The 21,584-nt window shown below is 37.0% G+C and overlaps 1 protein-coding gene across 2 annotated transcripts in view; it reads left to right on the top strand.

Moving 5' to 3' along the window:
- The first annotated feature begins 449 nt into the window (after window positions 1-449).
- C1D (C1D nuclear receptor corepressor) overlaps window positions 450-21,584 on the top strand; it is a 69,533-nt gene continuing 48,398 nt past the window's right edge. For both annotated transcript variants that reach the window (XM_060026471.2, XM_060026472.2), the window contains exons 1-5: window positions 450-531; window positions 11,907-12,053; window positions 12,819-12,885; window positions 13,190-13,245; window positions 16,150-20,635. In XM_060026471.2, the coding sequence (XP_059882454.1) occupies window positions 11,916-12,053; window positions 12,819-12,885; window positions 13,190-13,245; window positions 16,150-16,314 (426 nt within the window). In that variant the 5' untranslated portion in view covers window positions 450-531; window positions 11,907-11,915 and the 3' untranslated portion in view covers window positions 16,315-20,635. The remainder of the gene's footprint in view (window positions 532-11,906; window positions 12,054-12,818; window positions 12,886-13,189; window positions 13,246-16,149; window positions 20,636-21,584) is intronic.

The raw sequence follows: 21,584 nt of genomic DNA on the forward strand, positions 1-21,584 counted from the left end.
AAATAATTAGAAATCTAGGCTTCTCTTTTGCCTTTTAATCCATCTTTCAAGCAATTCATTTTGATTGTATTTTACAAAATAATTTCGTAGCGATGGGTTGGAAAAACAAAGAACCCAAACTTTCACCACAGATAACTCAGGAAGCTGCTTTGGAGGCTAATTTTGAGGCGGACAATGGGAGAGAACCTGGGCCCTGCAACGAGTTTCAGCGAACGTAAAAACCAGCACAAAGCTTTAGTAACTAACATTTTTTTTTTCTGGATAAATATGCTCAATTTCTAATCCGGTGGGCGTTGGCCAAATGCAAATCTTGAAAAGGTGCCAGCGCCCCGCCCCAACCCCTCCTACACCTTCGGCCTGCGGCACGGTTGGAGCATGGCCTTTGGAGGCGGAAGGGAAAGGAGCGAAGGGGCGGGACGAGCAGCGTGAAGTCACCGGAGAGCGCCGCTCGCGCCGCGGGCAGAGCCGGCGCGCTGCTGACGTCACCGCCGCCGACTGCTTTCTGGGAGACAGGAGTGGAAGGCCCGCGAGGTATTATTCAGAGCTGGGGTTGGAATTTCTCGTGCTTTTAGGTTCGCTTCTCCTGGAAGCGCCCTGTCACCCTCCGGCTGACTGTGGGGAGGGGGACTGGGCTGCGTAGCCTTCCGCGAATGCGAGCGTTGGGGTAGCGTCGTGGCAAGATCCCCCACTTCCGCTTTCCTGTGGCTGCTTGCTGGCTTCGGCCTACCTTGGCCCTCCACGTCTTTGGGTCCGGCCTTTCGCTTTTTCCTCGCTTCTTAGCTCCGCCTCTCAAGTATTGGAGGGCGGAGAAATTAAGAGCACGTGACTTCACTGTTAATTTTCAGCTGCCTTCAAACCTGGTTGAGGGAGGAAGGCCTAAGTGGCAGATGTAGGGGAGTAGCTTTCCCGTGTCATCCGTTATTCACATACATGATCACGCACTGCCTGCCACTGCAACATTAGCCCACCCGAGATGGTAGGCTAATTTCGACTTTGAGGTGAAATCTAATGGAATCTCAAAAAAGTGGTTTTTCTTTACGGCCCAGGAAAGTTTAGTGTGACTGAAACTTCTGTTTGAAAGTATCTTTTGTGTCTTGCTGTTTGTTGACTGCAACAGTTTTGGCTTGATAAAGATGTATCTGTCCCAATGAGATGTTTATTAATCCTAAGTAAACACTTATTAATCTTTTTGGACTGTCTATAGTAGACTGACCCGAGACTTAACCGAATGTTGACTTTGGATTAGAAAATAACCAAATAATTCCTATTGAAATTCCGTGAACTGTTTGTGATTGATGGAAAATGATAGAGCTCACTGTTTTGTTGAAAGAAAATAATGATTGTGTGAACAATGTTTTTTCAAAATAATTAGAACGGTTCTGAGTCAAAAGATGTTATAGCTGTCTTCAGATAGCTGTGTTGTATGTATTGGAGTTCAGAGGTGATATAATTTTTCATAACAGTCTTAAAATTTTCAAATGGCTCTTTATGTGTTTTATCTCAGTTAGCGACTGTTTCCAAACAGTTGACCCTTAAAATATGGCTCTAAATAGTCCCCACTGGGTTGGGGTGTTTGATCATTTTCACTTTAGTAAGATAATAACTAGTATTACTAGTTAATGTATTGAGTCCTGAGCCAGGCACTGTTCTAAGAACTTTACCTATATTATTTATTTAACCTGCACAGTACACCTGAGAGGAGATGAGAATATTGTCATAAGCAAATTCCATAGTTTTGGAAGGTAATTTTACTGCTTCACATCAATAATTTTGAAAACACTTCGAATTAAACTTTAGAATTAACAATTGAAGTAATTTCATTGTAATCTGATTTAATTATTCATCTCGATCTTGAGCAACCTCTTTGTAATTTATATCTTTTTCTACTATGAGACTTCGGGATAAATTTGCTTTTAGAGGCCAGCATCTCTATCTTTTCTCCGTGATTTTACTCTAAGTATGAAGGAGAGTTACAGGCTGCACTAGTGTAGACTATCTGCCAAAGACAACAATATTTATGGAGAGATTGTTGTATATACATTTCACTATCATTTTCTAAGGTAATGCAGTGCAAAAAGGTCATTACGTTAATAGAATTCTGATGCAACATTTGCGGATGTCTTTCTAGTTTTCTCCCCAAATTATATATATTTTGGATTTGTCCCTGGCTTAGTTCATAATTGTATGTAACTCTACTTAGTATAGGAATGGAAACAGCCCTGGAATGTACATTATTATATATTTTCTTTTGGATCCCCATGGTCACTATCCTAATCTGATATTGAGATTCTCCAAAATTTGGTTCCAGTTTACTTTCATTGTTTTTAGTTAGTGAACAAATAGTTATTAAGTACGTGGCAAGACTTTATGTTAATCATTTGGAGATACAGTGGGTAAATAACCAGTGGAAGGTTTTGAACAGAGGAGTGACATGATCTGGTTTAGGTTTTTAATAGGATCACTCTGCCTGCTGTGTTAAGAGCAAGTTGTTGGAGAGAGGGGTAGGGCAAAGCCAGGAGACTAATTAGGAAGGTGTAATAATTCAGATGAGGTGATAGCAGCTTCACAGCTGGAAAGACTGTGGTGAGTAGCAGTTCAATTTTGGATGTATTTTGTAGGTAAAGCTAACAGATTTGCTTATGGATTGAATGTGGGTTGTAAGAGAACTGTCAAGGTTTTGGGCTTGGGCAACTAGAATGGTTAATTGCCATTAACTGAGAAGTGGAAAACTATGGGAGGAGCAGGTTTGTGAGGGAGAATTGGGAGTTCATTATGATGTGTTAAGTTTGAGATCTCTGTTAGTCATGCAAGTGGAGATGTTGAGTAGGCAATTGAGTCTACCAAGTCTGGAGTTCAGAGGGGAGGTCATTGCTGGAAAAGAACATTTGGGAGTCACATGGTATTTAAAATCGTGAGACCGGAGACAATCGCCAAAGGAGTGAATGTAAACAGGAAAGCAGTACAAGACGTGAGTCTTTAGGCATCTTAGCCTTTATAGGTTTGGGGAGATGAAGACCCAACAAAGTAGACAGAAAGAACAGCCATCGGGGGACAAGGACAGTTTTGAGAGTATAGTGTTGTGGAATTCAGGGTGAAGTAATGTGTTCACTATTCTTGGGCGCTGGTTATGGATCAGATAGATAAATGAGGACTGACATTTTTGGATTTATCAAGATACATGAGAAGGAGTATTAATGGATAAGTGATAACGGTCTGGAGAACCTTGGGAGCAAAGAGGAAGAAGAGACTACTTTTGTTTGGGAGATATGGAAGCCTTTATAGAAGAGAGGGCATTTGATGTGTGTTTTAAAGGATTAATAGGTTTTACTAGGCCCAGAAGACAGGGGAGGAGTGGGGGGAGGGGGTATTGCAAGCAGAGGAAAAAGCCTTACTTCTCTCCCTTCAAAGCCATACCTCCCAGTCAGCTGTCTTCAAGATGCTTTTGCAAGTCCTTCCCTTTGTATCCATTAGTCAGTTCCTCATTCTGGATTACCATTCTTGCTCCAGGCCTACTGAACCCTGCTAAAGAAATTCACAAAAGACCCAAATTAATGCTACCCACCTTCAAATGGGTCCTTTCTCGGTTGTCTGACAGTTGCTTTATTTATCCCTACTCTCTTCCTAGCACATACTCCACATTTACTCAGCATTGACTACGTGCCAGGCACTGAGGAATCATTTCTTTAGTAGATATTTATTTAGCATCTATGACATGCTACCCTGATATTTGGAGTGTATATGAGCAAAGACTTGTCCTGCACGGTGCTTACAGTCCAGTGTGGATGATGGACACTATTCAAATAATCACAGAAATATAAAATTACGACAATGATATGGAGAAATACTTGGTGCTGTGAGACTGTGTAACTAGTGGATGTGACTCATTGTGAGGCAAGAGGGAATGCTTCCTTGAGAAAGCATTGTTGATGAGGGAGCCGAGTTAAGCAGGCCAAACATGTTGGTGGCAGGGAGTCCTCACAACAACTCTAGGAGGAGTTTCTAGAGAGCACGAGGCTAGAAAGGCTTTTGTACCATGAGAATAGGGAGAAAGTGGCCTTATGGTGGCTAGAAAATTTAGGTGTAGGGAAGGCAATCCATTCATATAGTTCTTTGAATAAAATAGAGCTAAAGAATATAGGTGTTTTTTTTAATAAATTTATTTTTGGCTGCGTTGGGTCTTCATTGCGGTGCGCGGGCAGTCTCACTCCTCCCCTTTTATCTGTCGGTGAACATTACGTGAATCTGTAATTTCACTAGGGGTTGCAAAATGGTGATTTTCTTTTTTGTTTTAAAGGTTATGATTTCTTCCACATTTGTTAACTGGAATTTGAACTCTAGTTTTATTACTTGGGAACCTGACAGTCATCAATAACATGTCTATTGTGGAAAAATGCTGTCAGAGCAACAATTTGTGATGCCAGGAATATACGTTTCCTGGCCGTAGTTCTGGAGGCTTAAAGGAGTGTGATGGTCTTTTTGATGTGCAGCCCCCATTCAGTCCAACACCAAACTAGCTATTGCTCTGAAGGTGTTTGTAGATATAATCGAAATACACAAACAGTTGACTTTTATTATTCTAGATAATCTGGGTGGGCTTGATCCAATTAATTAGAAAACTTTAGAAGCAGAGCTGAAGCTTCCCTGATGAAAAAGAAGTTCCACCCGTGGACAGCAGTTTCAGCTTGCAGCCAAGAGTTCCAGCATGTTCGTTCTTGCTTACCTGCCCTGCAGATTCCTCCACAATTGCATAAACCAGTTTCTTGCAGTACATCTCTTCAGAATACCTCCTACTGGTTCCGCTGCTCTGGTTGAACCCCAGCTGGTACCAGGAGCCACTCTCTAGGCTCTCATGTTCTCTAACAAAGTGGGGTGAGGAGTGGTGGCAAGGGTCAGAGAACCTACGTTTGTTAGGGTAACCCTATAATTTATTGCTCAAACTGGGACTTCTGAAAGAGAAATGGGGAGCTGAGCAGTTGGCAAGCTGAAACAATAGACATACATGGGGACTCTCTTGGGCAAGTTGAGACATAAAGTCATTCTGTGTGTCAGCCACTGGTGACACATCAGCATGGCGGTGACATATTGATGACACCACCCCCTCAGGGAGCTTGTAGTCAAGGTTAAGTAAATCAACACATGTCACCAGATAGTGTTTTAGGTGACATGAGAACCTGTAGCTGTGCTTATCCAGACAGAGGGAATGGGAGGGTGGCACTCAGAGAAGTCCTGTGCACTAAAGGGAAACCTGATCTTACCTCCAAACGTAAGCAGGGTTTGAACAAAGTGAAGTGGGAAGGATGGTTCACGTATAGAGAGCCACACAGGCGAAAGGTTAGGCTGAATGGGCATAGAACATCTGGAAAACTGCCGTGGTGGCTACAGCTATAGGATTGGAAGAGGGGAGCAATGAAAGATGAGGCTAGTCAGGCAAGCAAGGGCCACATCGTAAAGGGCCTCGTGTCCACATAAGGGGTTTGGAGTTTACCTTCAAGGTGGCGGGAAACTATTGCAGGATTTTAAGCAGGGGTGTACCATGACCAGACTATCTTTATGGAAAAGTTATGTTTTGTAACATCCTAACATTGAGAGTGGAGAAAAATTGACAGTAGGGAGACTACTCCAAGGCTCTTGAAATGATCTAGTTAGTGAGAATGGGGGAAAGCTTGTGGCTAAGGAGATTAAGGAGGCCGTATTGACAGAACTGATGGGACTGGGGCCTGAGGAAGCGATGAGGGGCGACTTCCAGGTTCCAGGCTGCACTGAGCTCCCTGAAGCAGAGAATGGAGGGGAGGAGGTAGGGGATGATGTCGTGTGCCCCTCCTTTTCTCCTGTCGGCACTGTGGCTCTCATCACCAACGAGAGGAGGGAAGGAATGGCAGTAACGTCCTGTAGGGATTGCTGGGCAGGGTTTCTCCCCTCTGCCCCTGAGTTTCAGCCAGACCTTCCTGAGGGATGAAGAGAGGCACCTTCTCCACTTGCAGCCTGCGCTTTAGAAGGAGTAGGTGGAGGGGTGGGGAGTCCCTGTAGAACCAGGCAGCAAGTGAAGGGCAGAGGGGGGTGAGTTCTCTTCTTTCTCTTCTTTGGACATTTACCACATACAGTCTCGGGCAAGTTACGGAAACTCACTGTGGGTCCGTTTGTTGTCTGTGAGGAGTAAATGAATGTGTGTGGCTGCTTAGAGTAGTGCCTGGCTCACAGGCAGTGGGGTTCAGATGTTGGCTGTGGCTGCTGGTAACCATCCATTCACTGCTTCATCCTGGCATCTGAGTAACAAAGGGGACCAGAGGGCGGCTTCTGCAGCTCCCTCCTTGCAGTCCTTCCTGTGGAAGGAACAAACACTCAGGAACTATCTGTACGGAATGTTAGGAGAAATCATTTGAATTGGGGGGAATTTCTGATAATAGAAGCACCTTTATTTTTCAGTCTACCTTGCCTTTATTTTTTAGTTAGGAAAAAGGCAAGTGGTTCAGTTCAGATTTAATGAGAGTCATTATTCTTACTTACTGCCTTGCTTTCAGTGTTCACCGTAACCCATTTTAACAATAAATAGCTACTTGTTTACTGGGGCTTAGGGACAAGGAATAATTGCAGGAAAAATCCCTATCATGATTTTGAGAGGGGAAATATTTTCCAATAGAAAAATCGAATGAAAAAATTCACATTTAAATAAAGGCTTTTTTGTGTTTTTTATACTTGCAGTATTTGTTAAAAGCCAAAATACTTTATTAAAATATGCCTTTATTTAAATTTAATGATTGTTTCTTTTTATTACAATTTTAATACATGCTTTTTGAAATAACGAAATTTAAACAACAAAGAATGAAGAGCTAAAAACATGAGTCTGCTTTGATCCCATTCGCATTTCCTATCCCTTCTCAGAAAGAATGTCTATTTTTGTATGTCTCCTTCCAGACCTTTTTCTACATATCTACATATACAATTTTTTTTTAATAAATGGCATCTCTTAGACACATTACGTGTTATATACTATGTTCTATGACTTTTTTTCACCACTTATCGTGTATTACTACATAAGGATTTACTTCTTTATTTTCACTCTTTTGGATGGATAAGGTATAATTCATTTAACTGTTCCCCTATTGATGACTATTTAGATTATTCCCAGTATTTGGTTATAATGTCTTCATTCAACAAATGTTTATCGACTGCTGGGCAGTGGTAGTGAACAAAACTGCCTGTTTTCATGTAGTTACCTTCTTTTGGAGGTAGACAGACAATAAATGAAATATGTCAGATGCTTTTGAGGCCTGAAGGGTGAAGAAGGAGATAGGAAGTGCTGGGAATGAGAAGAGGGGTATGCATTTTAAAATAGGATGGTCAGGAAAGCTTTACCAATAGATAACATTTGAGTAGAGATCTGGCAGAGGTGAAGTCATGAGCTTTGAAGCCATTGGTGGGGGAGAAACATTCTAGGAAGGAGAGAAGTCTAAAGGCTCTGAGATAGGGGCATACCCAATAAGAAGAAGAGCAGTGAGGCCAGTATGGCTGGAATGGAGTGAGCCAGGGGCAGAGTGGGAGGAGATGAGGTCACAGAGGAGGCAGCAGAGAGTCAGGGTTTTTTCGGCCACTATAAAGACTTTGTCTCTTCGTGAGTGAGGCGGCAAGTCTTTGAAGGTTTCCAAGCAGAGGCATGGTAGAATCTGACTTAGATTTGAGATGATCACTTTCTTGATAATAAACTATTGGAATGGAAACAGGGAAGCCGTTTAGGAGGCTATGGCAACAACACAGGCAAGACACAATGATGGCCCGGACTGGCTCGGACTAGGGTGGTAGCAGTAGAGGTGGTAGGATGTGAATATGTTTTAAAGATAGGGTGAGAGAGGAGTCAAGGACTATTCTGTAATTTTAGGTCTGAGCAATCGAAAAGGTGGAGTTGCCATGAAATGAGATGGGGAGGACTGTAGTAGGCAAGATTAGACTCTTTTCTTTTATTGAAGTATAGTTGATTTACAGTATTGTGTTAGTTTCAGGTGTATAGCAAAGTGATTTGGTTATATATGTGTGTGTGTGTGTGTGTGTGTGTGTGTGTGTGTATACACACACACACACAGTAAGTCCCCTACATACGAACCTTCAAGTTGTGCACTTTCAAAGATGCGAATGTACATTCACGTGTCCAATCATGTAAGTTAGTTCAAGTGTCTGGCGTACATTGTCACTTGCATGCATCCTCTACAAGTGGTTATCCTTTTGTGTACTTTACTGTATAGTACTGTATAGAGTACAGTAGTATGGTATGTTTATTTCCTGCCTGTTCATTCGATGCCAGCCCCTGTATGCCAGCTGTTGTACTGTACTACTGTACTTTTCAAGGTACTGTACTGTAAGATTAAAAATGTTTTCTTTATTTTTTGTATTTGTTTGTTTTTTATGTATTATTTGTGTGAGAAGTATTATAAACCTATTACAGTACAGTATTATGTAGCTGATTGTGTTAGTTGGGTACCTAGGATAACTTTGTTGGACTTACGAACAAATCGGACTTACGAACGCACTCTCGGAACTGAACTCGTTCATATGTAGGGGACTTACTGTATATCCACACACATACATACATACATACATACATACATACATATACTTTTTCAGATTCTTTTCCATTATAGGTTATTACAAGATAAAGTAAGCAAGATTAGGAATTGGGCTTTGGGCACATTACATTTGAGAATATATTAACAGCCAACCAAGGTACTGAGTAAGTGGTTGGACATTAAATTTGGAGTTCAGTGGCGAGGTCAGGGCTGGAGATGCAAACCTGGGAGTCATCAGTTTATTAATATAGTTTAAACCCAGAGCTCACCTAGAGAGTAAATTAGAGAAGAGATTCAAGGACAGCCCTTGGGCACGTCAAGGTTAAGAGGCTTGAGGATATGAAAAGAATGCAGCAAAGAAGACCAAGAAAGCAACCTGTGAGGTAAGAGAGAAACCAAGGAAATGTGCTGCCCTAGAAACCAGACAGACTGAGCCAGCTATGTCAAACGATGAGAACTGAGAATTGACCATTGGATTGGACAATGTGGCTGAGTGGGTGACCTTGACAAGAACAATTTTGAGTGAGAAATAGGGGGTCTGATTGTAGTAGATTCAAGAAAGAATGGAAGGAGAGGAACTGGAACTCTAGTATTCAATATTAGCAACCCTTTTGAGGAGTTTGTTCTAAAAGGGAGATAGAAAATGGGGCTTAAGCTGGAGGGGGATATGAAGTCAAGGTGTTTCTTTTGTTTCTTATCTAAGATGGAGGAATAAAATGTTTCAAGCTTATGGGCGATGATCCAGCAGAGAGAAAAATTGATGTCGGGCAAAGTCCCCACTTCAAGAGAAGGGTCTGAAGAGTCCATTTTAATAAACTTATATGCATGTATACAAGGATTTCTGTAGGCTACTTTCTGAAGAGGATATTCTGAGTCAAAGGGTGTGTGCATTTAAGAAATCTGTACCAATTTATATTCCACCTCCAGTGTATACCCTTGCTAACGTCAAACTTTGCCAGTCTTTAAAATTATTGCCAATCTGATGGGTGAGATCTTCATTATTTTAATCTGTTTTATGCTTTGTAGGAACTCTTTATATAATCTGACTAATCCTTTGTTGTATTTTGGCACATATTTTCTCCCATGCTGTTTCTTGCATTTAACTTTGCTTATGGTATACTTTTACCATATAGATGTTTTTTCAGTTTTTATGTATTTAAGTCTGTCAGCCATTTCCTTTTATAGCATTTGGGTTTCATTTGGATTATATACACATTTTATATAATGTATATAATCTTTTAATACATTTATACATTTATCTTTTAAATTCATCTGGAGTTTATTTTTGTGTATGTTGGGTAATAGGTATCTAAGTTTTCCATCTCCTTCTATGTTCTTAAACAGTTAAATACCATAAAAATTAACTGTTTCTTAAAGGTTTGGAAGAAATTACCTATAATATTTTCTAGACTTGGAAGCCTTTTGGAGCGTAGATCTTTGACTTCTTTAAAGTGTGTTGTTTTTTTTTTTTTTTGTCTGTGTAATGATCTATTTGTTTTATGTACTTCTTTTTAGGTTAGTTTTGGTAATTTTTTTTCCTAGCACCTCATTCTTATCATCCAGATTTTTCAAATTTATTGGTTTAAAATTTTATGTAAAGAAAAGAAATATCAAGTCTTCTCTATATTTGTGTCTGTCCCTGTACTAATACCTTTATCTGGGCAGTAGATGCTGGAGCTGTCCTTTCACAGATTGGGAGATTTGTTTAGCAGCTTTCAGCCCGCATGGTTCACCTCTTACTGTCCTTCATCTTGGGTTTATTCCTAGATTCTCCTTCTCTTTTGTTTGTAAGGGATTGCAGGCTCCTTGGTTCTGTTCCCTATCAGTCTAATCCCATTTGCTCTTTAGCTTAGAAAAATTTCTGCTGTTGAGGTCGGCTGATGGATATGTGCCCTTCTTGGTTTCCAGCATTACTATGGACTTATTTTTGTGTTTCTTCTGTCATTTTGGAGAGATTTTTCTGGGAGGAATGAGAGGCAAATCCGTATTTTCAGTTAACTTTTTGAAATAGGAAGTCACAGTTCTTTCCTGTGTGGTTTTCTTTTCTCATAGTCCTTTGTTTAATTGCTGTTTGCACAGTAGTTGGATAATAACTTTACAGTGTGAGTAGTAATAGACCCCTGGACTTCACTTTTCTAAAATTTTAAATGAAACCAGATGTCTCAGTGGACTGTATTTGTTGAATAGAAATGTGGATATATTGTGACTAAATATTCAAGTAGTACTTTTAAAACTTAAATGACAGTCATAACATTTAGAATTATAAGGGACTTTAGAGATCATTAGACCAAATGCCTTATTTAATGGATGAGATATTTGGGGCCCAGAGAGATTCAGTGATTTATCTAAGGTAACAAAGTCAGTGATCAGGCAAGGTGGAAAGCCCGAGTCCCTTTACTTCAATTTGGCTATGCTGTTTGTTATTTTGCACATTCTTGATGTTCTCCTTAGCTGTGTAATGAAAGAGGTATTTTCAGCTAATAAAACCTAAGGATGGTACAGTGGCTTGGAATTGCTTCTGAAGTTTGATCTTAGATACCATATTAAATACATTGATGTGGACTTTTCTTTTCCTCATATAGCTATTAAATATTATGATGTAAATGTGAATTTTAAAGAATGGGCCGTCAAGGTATGCTGTAGCCTAAATGAAAACCATATAGTTTATTTCTCCCATGTTTCATCTTTTCTGCTTACAGACTTTATGTGATCTATTGACTCTTCAATTTCTTATTAATATTTTAAGCTTAAGGAATATATATAAATATAAATATAGGCTTGAAAAGTAATTTTAGTGATAAATAATCATAAAATATTTCAGATCTAAGATTTCTAATTTTTTGGTTTAATATACCATGCTGCTAGATCAACATCTAAATTTACAAGTGCTAATATGTATGTTTTTTAAAAAAAGAGCTTTGCTTATTTTTTTCAGCAAGCATTAGGGGGTAGTGTATATTTATCACACTTTCATTGCTTTGCTTGGTCTTTAACTTCAACAGAAAGTTTTTAAAATGTAGGATTTTTATTATTGATATAACATGTTTGGTAGTCGTATCTCTTTAGTTCTCAAAAAGCATCGAGGGATTGAGGGATTGATATGTGTAGCATTAATGAACTTGGGTGGGTCCTATCCTGGCAGCCCACCCCCACTCCCCAGCAGCCTAAGAAGAGGGGAAGTTTAAACGTGGTTGCTCCAGAATTATATTCTAAGAAGATTTGTTTAATTAACTTCAGGTTTTAACTCTTTTAGCACTTTTGAAACATATGATATGACCTATTAATTTTTTTTTGTAACCTAGAGAGCACTCTCTGTCTCCAGTATGAACTAAGAATTTAATTTTTTCCCAGTTGAACATAATGGCAGGCGAAGAAATTAATGAAGACTATCCAGTAGAAATTCATGAATATTTATCAACATTTGAGAATTCCATTGGTGCTGTGGATGAGATGCTGAAGACCATGATGTCTGTTTCTAGAAATGAGTTGTTGCAGAAGGTATTTTAAGTAATTTCTAAAAATGTATTCATAAAACCGAGTGCTATGTTATGAAACACATAGAAGAAGAAACAGATACATGAAATATGCCCCTTTCCCCCTTTATTTCAATTTTTAAGTGTTTGGATATCTTTAAGGGGAAAATATAACAAACTCCAAGCTTAGGAAATACCTCCTAACTATATTTTTATTTTGACTTGGTTTTGAATAAAAAAAAGCTCTCCCAGCATTCTTTTTGACAGACTCTACCTTTGACCTTTTAAGTATTACAATGATGTTATCAGGGTTTCTGGAAACCCTATAGGACAAAAAGAGTAAATTGACTTTGACAGTCTAAAACAAATCTCATTATGTTTCTTCTGTCTTTGGTATTGCCTAAGCATTTTAGCCTGCTTCTTATACATAAATGCATCATGTACAATGTTTATATTGATGAATTACTTTTGACATACAAAGCCCAGATTGTAAATCCTGAAATTAAAGTAATTCAAAAGAATTTTTTTTTATTTTGGATTATACACATTCCTTGTTTAACTTAAAGATGGTACGCTGAAGTGAAAATTTGTGGGCAAAAATCACTGGTTAACAAAACTTTTCTTTTTGCAAATTATTTCCAGATTATTTGGTTTGATTATTGGATTATAGGAAGTGAAAAAAACATTTCTTTGATACATTGTACTTGGTGAAAGTTTAAAATATGTGATGGTGCTCGAAGTTTTAATTTCTTTTTTCTTTTTCTTTCTCTCTCTCCCTCTTTTTTAATAGTTGGACCCACTTGAACAAGCAAAAGTGGATTTAGTTTCTGCTTACACATTGAATTCAATGTTTTGGGGTATGTATATTACTTTAGCGTTAATTAGAAAGCAAATTATTTACCATGTCAAAGGTGACTTATTTTTTAAAATGCTAGCAGTTATACTTTATGGCAATTTTAATAGTCAGATATTTATTTCTTTTTAAATCAGAATACCAGATGCCCATGAGCCACACATACATTTAATATTACAAAGAGGTTGAATAATTTAAGATTTAGTTAATAATTTGTGTGACGTTTCCTTTTTGTAACTGGAGTTTCTTTAATTAATGCTCTTAATTAATATATATGCATTTTATTCCATGAAATCTTTCTCTTGTAGTTTATTTGGCAACGCAGGGAGTTAATCCTAAGGAACATCCAGTAAAGCAGGAATTGGTAAGATTGCAGTGGATCGATTTCTTTTTATTTTACGTGTAATGTCTGTTGTAGTGTTTCTAAAGGTAAAATCGCAGTACCTTTATCACACTAATTGTGGAGAACAGAATTATTTAGGGATGAAATTACGAAAGTGAGCCAGATTTCATCGTGCCTTTAGTTTTTCTTTCTCTCACCTTTGTCAGAGAAGGGTGTTCCATATATTATATAAATCTGTGGATGGGAAAATGTCACGATTCTAGTAATTATTTATAAGTGCTATATTATTTTTCCTATAAATTCTTGAAATCCTGTTCATCTCTACAACTGCCTGTTTTTTTTTTTTAAACTCTTATGCAATTCTTAAAAGTATATTCTAGTTGATTTACTAGCCAAGACGGGAAAGTTTCTCCTCCACCGTTTCAATTCTTCCATTAATTCATTTTCTCAGCAGTAAAGAATCCACTTCGGCAACAAAGCTAAAAGCTTTTTTGGCACCAGTTGTATGTGTACTGTCCAGTAATTCTGCATTAGTGACATATTTACAACCTGTAATAAATCTTCTAGGTTTGTCTTTGTATTCCATTTAGATGTATAAGTATAGTATATTATATAAGGTCTGGTATCTTGGAGTTTTGCTGACTTCAAAAATTAAATCATTCAATTTGAAAGAAAAAAATTTAGAAATCAAACTTATGGTTACCTTCTTGACTTGGCTTTATGAATAAGAATATTAATAAATTTATTCTTTGTGTTTATAAAATATAAGGTAAATATATATGTGAAGTACACCTGACACTGTATTATTGTTCTAAAGTTTTATGGTGGTTATGTATTTTTTTTATAACTTAGTAAAGCACTTGGTCATTTATTTAAAAAAATGAGTAAACCAGATCTGCCGTCTTCAATTTTTAAATGTGTAGACTAAGACATTTTCTTCTTTTAAATTTCTTGGGGGAAAAGTAAATTTATTTTTAAATACAGAAATTGTGAAAGATACTTAAAGCAAAAATATAAAGCAGTATGATCCATAGAGCTTGATTTGACAAGTGATACTGGCTTTAAATCTTAAGAAGTATGCATTGTATCATCTGCTTTCACCTTTCTAATATGGACTTTACATTTATAAAATTCCTCTTCTCTTAAACACAAAGTTATTTGGAGTAGTGTAATACTTAATTCTGTCACTGGAAAAAGATAAAATCATCTGCCTTCTTTTTCCCTCAGAATCCACTTTATGGAGGAGTACATTTATATTTTGGACAAGGGTTGATAAATGAAAAGCATCCATAAACCTATTCCCCTTTTCTGACCTTGTGACAGATGTCACTAATTGATCACAGAGTTAGTATGTGAGAGGAAGCCTATTTGCCATATCTATCATGAATGGAGAAGGGCATTGAAAATAGTTTATTCATTTGACAAATATTTGAATGCCCACTGGAAGCCAGGCATTATTTCCAAGTGAGATACTTCCTCAGTGAATAAAGCCAATAAATATCTCTGCCTTTGTGGCAGGTGCCAGACTATCTAGTGGAGGGAAACAAACAACATAATCAAACAAACAACAAATAATAAATACATATGAATATATAGTATGTTAGAAAGTTACGTTGTGGGAAAAAAGAAAAAAATAGCACAGAGTAAGGGGCATTGGAGTGCTTGGGTAGGATTGCCATTTTCAATAGTAAAGGCAGCACTTATTAACAAGGTCAACATTTGAGGAGACTGGAAGGAAGAGAGGGCTGGCCATGTGGGTTTGTGAGGGAGGATCATTCTGGGCAGGGCTGGGTTGGGTGTGTGTTGTGAGGACTTTGGCTTTTACTCAGAGAAATAGGGAGCCATGAGAGGGTTTTGAACAGGGTTGTCAGTTTCTTAAAATTAAAAAATTCTAAGGTTCTGCATTTTTCTGTGTATGTTTATATAACTATTTTGATTACTTTAATGAAACTTTTAAGCAGTGATCAATCATTTACTCTGCTGTTTTATAGCTCTCACGCCTTTATTTCTCCAACTGAAGTATAGAATAGCCCTTTATTCTGATTAGTGGTCTCAGAAGATTCAAAGTGGTACAGCAACCTAGTATGTTTCTCACCTTGTAAAATCTGATTAGAACTGTATATTTCATTAGAAAATATCATGTGCTTTTCAGTCAGAACTATGACATTGGATAAAAAGATCTTGTATTTTCATTATACTTATTTTAATTGTGACATGAAGGTAACACAAAAAAATAAATAGTTAAATACGCCTTAGCCATTTCCTGTTTAGAAAAATTTCTGGAGAGTTTAGTTTGTATGTTGAAAGTATGTGAAAGCTTTATTTTAATTAATTAATTATTTATTTATTTAGGCTGCGCCAGGTCTTAGTTGCAGCATGTGAGATCTTAGTTGTGGCATGCAGCTTTCTTAGTTGTGGCATGTGGGCTTCTTAGTTGTGGCTTGCAAACTCTTAGTTGTGGCATGCATGTGGGATCTAGTTCCCTGACCAGTGATTGAACCCGGGCCCCCTGCATTGGGAGTGCAGAGTCTTACCCACTGGACCACCAGGGAAATCCTGAAAGCTCTATTTTAGATTATAGACTTCAGATACAAGAGAGTTAGTATGTGGATTTAGGTGAATGCTGAATTTAAAAATTTAGTATAACCACATATAAACAATTAAATGTTTATCTCTGTAGTGTCTAGATCTTCCTCTTTTGAAACACTCAGAACACTTCTGACTTTTTCGATATCTGTATTCCCCTCAGACTGTGAACTCCAGGAGCACATGGAATGTGTTTATCCTATTCGCTTTGCACTTATTAGCGCCGCTCAATAAGCAATAAATACAAAGCTGTTGAATTGAACTGAGGTATAGTATAATAGAACTCAGTGGTGAGCAGCTTAGTAAATCTGTTGCCTTTCTTCTTTTTTTGTCTTTAAGGAGAGAATCAGAGTATACATGAACAGAGTCAAGGAAATAACAGACAAGAAAAAGGCTGGCAAGCTAGACAGGGCTGCGGCTTCAAGATTTGTAAAAAATGCCCTATGGGAACCAAAACCTAAAAATGCATCCAAAATTGCCAATAAAGGAAAAACTAAAAGTTAACCTTTTGGTTTTGATGTACACATATTCAAAAAGTACATAATTTTTATTGTTTTCCACAAAATAGATGATGATTATGTGCCATTGTAAGGTTTAAATGTATTCCATATTGAATTCGTGTGTAAAATTTGCATTTTAAATTTGTAATGCTAAATACTTTTCCCCCAGAAAGATTAAGTTATCCTTATTGATTTTCCTATAGAACATTATGTGGTTTTTTTAACATTGTGGTATATTTTATATTTATAGTTTACTGTCTCTTGACAAGACTCTTATTTCCTTATATAGGTCAATTTTGCAAGTGCCATTTTATAAGCAACTATGAAATTTAAGTTAAATGTTCTTTGCAAACATTTGTGTATTTTCGATGAATAATGATTTTATGAAGTATGCTGAAGTTTTAAATACATCTGTTTTCACTATATAATATTAGGAAAGAAAGAAATGACTTAAATGTCCATTTTTTCTGTGAAGTTATTTCATTATGCTTTCATGATTTTGGGAATTACTGCTTTTTGTGATATTTAAAGTATGAAATAAAGACTTTTAAGGTTATTCTTTAATTCTTGGTACTTTGCCACTATGTCCCATTTAAAGTAAAATATATTCTCATTAACTTTAGATGGGAAATGAGGTTGTATATTGATGGCTGAATTTTGACATAATGGCTGTACCCTATCAGTAAAGCTGTAAGTGTTGTGTAGCTGACCTGTTTTTTATTTTTCTCTTTTGAGTAAATTTTCTCTTGAAATGAGGAAGGTAGTTTTTAGAAATCCTTAGGAATGGGGGAATTCACGAGTTTTTGTTCCTTATGCATAGTGCCCACAGTTCTCTTGGCCTCATGTTTTCAGAGTTTTTTATTGTATGTTTCTGAGGCTATAGCAATTACATAGAAGTATTTTGGAACAACTTTGTATGTTATTTAATGCCACTTAAGCAGAGGAGAAATCCAAAGGAGATTACATTGTGTTTATATTCTGATTTATTTTTCTGCAGTATTTGCTACAGAGAATTCTAAATATTAAACGAATTTTTTTATGTCTAAGCCCATGAATTTTAATTATATACCTTAATGCTTTCAGTCTTTGAATTCATATCATTATGTATAGGAATGCCAAGTACAGTAAAATACTTTAATTTTTGAAAATGAAGTTGTTAAAATTTTTTGTGTGACTAATTCTCCATAAGTAACCTTGAATAAATGGATTTCTTGATTTATGGTAGCAGATATTGGAAATGGTCTTAAAATGTAATGGATTTTGTAACACATGTTGAACTCTTTCTATGACACATGAAGAGGTGGTCACTGATAGATGCAGAAAGACTTCTGGCTCAGATGTCAGACGATTTTTGAAGTGGAAGAACACTTATAGTTAGTTCACTCCTTTTTTCACCTTCGGCTTCTCAAAATTCAAATTTTTTTTTTTTAAAGTAGCTTCTTCGTGAGAGAAATAAATGTTATTAAGATCAAATATAGTGGCCTAGTGTTATTTATTGCAAAGAAGGTTATAGCTTGCATTTCTTTATATTTTCTCATTTCATTAAGAAAAATAAAGTTAAATGAAAAATGTCATGCAGTTGCAGAAAGTCATTAGCCAAATTATTGGTTTGTGAAAGTCCAATTCTACCTTCTCTTAAACTGGAGATTCTTAAGTGAACAATTCTTTTAAGTGTTTATTAGAGGTAAAAACAATTTGAGTGTATTCCATTTTATTATGTATGATTTTAAGTACTTACTAGCACATAGTAAGGAGCTGAGTGATAGTAAGTGTATTGGGTTGCTTATTTTTTGTCTATTCATTTCACAAATACTTAATGACATTTACATTGTTAAATGCTATGCTAGGTTCCAGATAAGACAACTCCAGCCTTTATTCTATTTTAAGTATTATGAAAAAACTAGTCTTTTCATTCAATTCAGTTTTTCAGAGTTACTGGAAAATTTATGACAAGTTGTGCTCATTAACCTTAGTCAGAATCATAAAGGGTGATGGGTTGATCTATTTGACTATGGTACAGTTATTGTTAGCATAGTTTGTTCCAAATGACAGTCTGCTCTAAGGTTAGATGTTAATTATATCTTATATTACTCTCTTTGGGAATTAACAAATTGGAGGGGTTATAGCTATAGATACTTTTAAGATTAGAATTATGGATTATTAATCTAATACTAAATAATGAGATTTAGTCTTTTAATATTATTTTAAGCACAATTTTCTTATTGTTCATAGTTGCAGGATGGGAATTCATTTTAGTAAGTAGAATATTTTAAGAGGAAAACTGAAGCTTGAATTATGGTTTACATTCCTGGAATTTGAGGTTATGTCAAATTGATTGGTTTTTAAGATACCCTGCAAATTAAAAAAATTGTTCTACTTAGCTATTAGAAATGGATTAGTATTATTTCTAAATGAGCCTTTAAAAATTGACTAGAAATACAGGAAATGCTTAAAAAATGGACAATGTATTGAATATAGATACTTTTTCCTAAGCGTAGGTCATTGGAGAAAAAGATGTTTTAGGAATCACTTAGCTTATAATACTGTTAAACCATACCTTTATGCAATAAATTATCAGAAATTCTGGCTTTACAAAGTAACATTAACTGAGAAAGGTTTGAACAGTGATTCTGAGCCTCATGTAATAGCTAAGTTTGGTAGATAAAGCGGAGAAAAAGAAGAACTGGCATCTTGTTTTCTCTCTTCATAGAATAGTTAATAAACTTGCTCTGATAAATTCAGGGGCTCTTTTAACTGAATAGCAACCTATTTTATATAAATGTGATCTGAATGTACTTAACTAATAAAAACATTTCTTTTCCCTATATCCTGGTCTAAAACTCATCAGTTTTGGAAATACAAACCATATTTTGCTTATTTTAAATATTAGCATTTTATAGTTTTCATTAACAATTATGTTAGGGGGAAAGGTATACAGATTTTATTACATTATTCTGTAGATTTGTTCTCCTTGATTAATTTGCTATTATATTGCTTGTGCGCAGGATTTCAAGAAAATGCTTTGAATAATTTTGGTTTGCAGATTTGTTTTCCTTTCAGAGAGCAGCCACCCTCTGACCTGATGTGCCTTTTAAAGTGTTTATTTTATGGTATAATTTTAATATAGCCAGGAAGATTAGTTAAAGCTATCCAGAAAAGGGGTGATATAGTAGATATCAGTAGATACAGTAGATATATAGTGATATCTACTGGCAATTGAGACTTAATTTTAATTCTGTAACCCCCTACTCCCAATCTTAGGCCAAAAACCAAAACCAGCCTAGCTCTTTATTACTTATCTGTTTATAAAAGGTTGAGAAAACATGCCAGTCCCTTCCCTCCAACCCCCCTCCCCAAAACCTTGAAGTCTGGCAAGTGTATCATGGCAAAATAACTGCATGCAAGATGTCAGTTTTGTAAAGTGATATATTTCAGATAGTACACAAAATTTCATGGCAGGAAAGATAAGCTTTCATAAATGAAACATTTAAGAGACTCTTTTATTATTTCCTTTCAGTTTAGTGTTGCCTTTAAGGTGTGCCGTTTCAGTTTGGCAGCTACAATAAATGATTGAAGGAAATTGAAGATAATTCAACATTTCAAGATGCTTCTGCTGAAATGAATGTAGACCTATCCAGGGCTTGAATTTAAAGTTTGTAGTAGTACAGTATTTTAAAGCCAAGTACCCAGGAAATTCATGGTGATAGGATTTGAATGAGATGATTAGGAGAAATAGAAAAGAATACCTTCAGTTTCTTATTAGGTGAGTATTAGCTATTGAGAGCCTATGTTGAAAAATGTTATTGTAAAAAGGATAGAGGCTTGTTATATGCAATTTACTATAGTGTATAATTCATCTTGGACCTTGTCCAAAGATGTTTAATTATTCAAATGCAAAAGAATGATTATAACAAGGAATCATTTCTGATTTAGTGCTAGAGCAGTGGTCTGTAGACCATGTTGTAATGTATCTGGCTGATATTGTTTCATTTAGTGACCTTTGCTCTCCCTAATAATACATTCCTTGACTTATTTAAATTGAAATCATTTACTGTCCCATTTCTGATCCTTTCTTTCTTTACTATTTTCCCTTAAGAAAGAAATCATTGGGCTTCCCTGGTGGCGCAGTGGTTGAGAGTCCGCCTGCCGATGCAGGGGACATGGGTTCGTGCCCCGGTCCGGGAAGATCCCACAAGCCGCGGAGCGGCTGGGCCCGTGAGCCATGGCCGCTGAGCCTGCGCGTCCAGAGCTTGTGCTCCGCAACGGGAGAGGCCACAACAGTGAGAGGCCCGCATACCGCAAAAAGAAAAAAAAAAGCATTAAAAGTATGTATAAACATTTGGGGTGCTAGTTTCTTTTTTAGTGTTTTTGTTTTTTTCGGATATATACCCAGGAGTGGAATTGCTGGATCATATAGTAGTTCCATTTTTAGTTTTCCAATGTTCATTATTTACAATTGTCAAGGTATGGAAACAACATAAGTGCCCATCAACAGGTAAAATGGATAGAGTGAGTTCCCTGGTGGCCTAGCGGTTAGGATTCCAAGCTTTCACTGCCATGACCTGGGTTCAGTCTCTGGTCGGGGAACTGAGATCCCCCAAGCTGTGCGGTGTGGCAAAAAAAACCTCATGGGCCTAGTTGCTCCGCGGCATGTGGGATTCTCCCAGACCAGGGCTCGAACCCGTGTTCCCTGCATTAACAGGCAGATTCTCAACCACTGCGCCACCAGGGAAGCCTGAAGTCTTAACTCTTAATACCTCATAATATTACCCTATTTAGAAATAAGGTTGTTGTGGTTGTAGTTAGTGAAAAGGAGACCACAGGGTGAGCCCTAATCCAATATGGTGTCCTTATAAAAAGGGGAAATTTGGACATAGTCTTGCACCCAGGGAAAACACCATATGAAGATGAAGGCAGAGATCAGGGCGTTGCTTTTATAAGCCAAGGGATACCAAAGGTTGCCTGCAAAGCACCAGACGCTAAATGAGGGGCATGGAACAGATTCTCTCACAGCCCTCAAAGGGAACCAACCCTGCCAACACTGCAATGTTGGACTTCTGGCCTCCCCAACTGTGAGGCAAATACATTTCTGTTTTGTAAGCCACTCAGTTTGTGGCACTTTGTTATGGCAGTCCTAGCAAACTAATACAATGGCCGTTTAGATGGAAGGAATTAAAAAGATTTATAACTTGGAGTGAAAGTATGTGCAAAGAAACTTCATGACACAAGATGAAAATGTAATGTTGAAGAAAACCAGGAACCTATGTAGACTTA

Source organism: Delphinus delphis, chromosome 12 (assembly GCF_949987515.2).
Source record: "Delphinus delphis chromosome 12, mDelDel1.2, whole genome shotgun sequence".
In the NCBI taxonomy this organism is placed as follows: domain Eukaryota; kingdom Metazoa; phylum Chordata; class Mammalia; order Artiodactyla; family Delphinidae; genus Delphinus; species Delphinus delphis.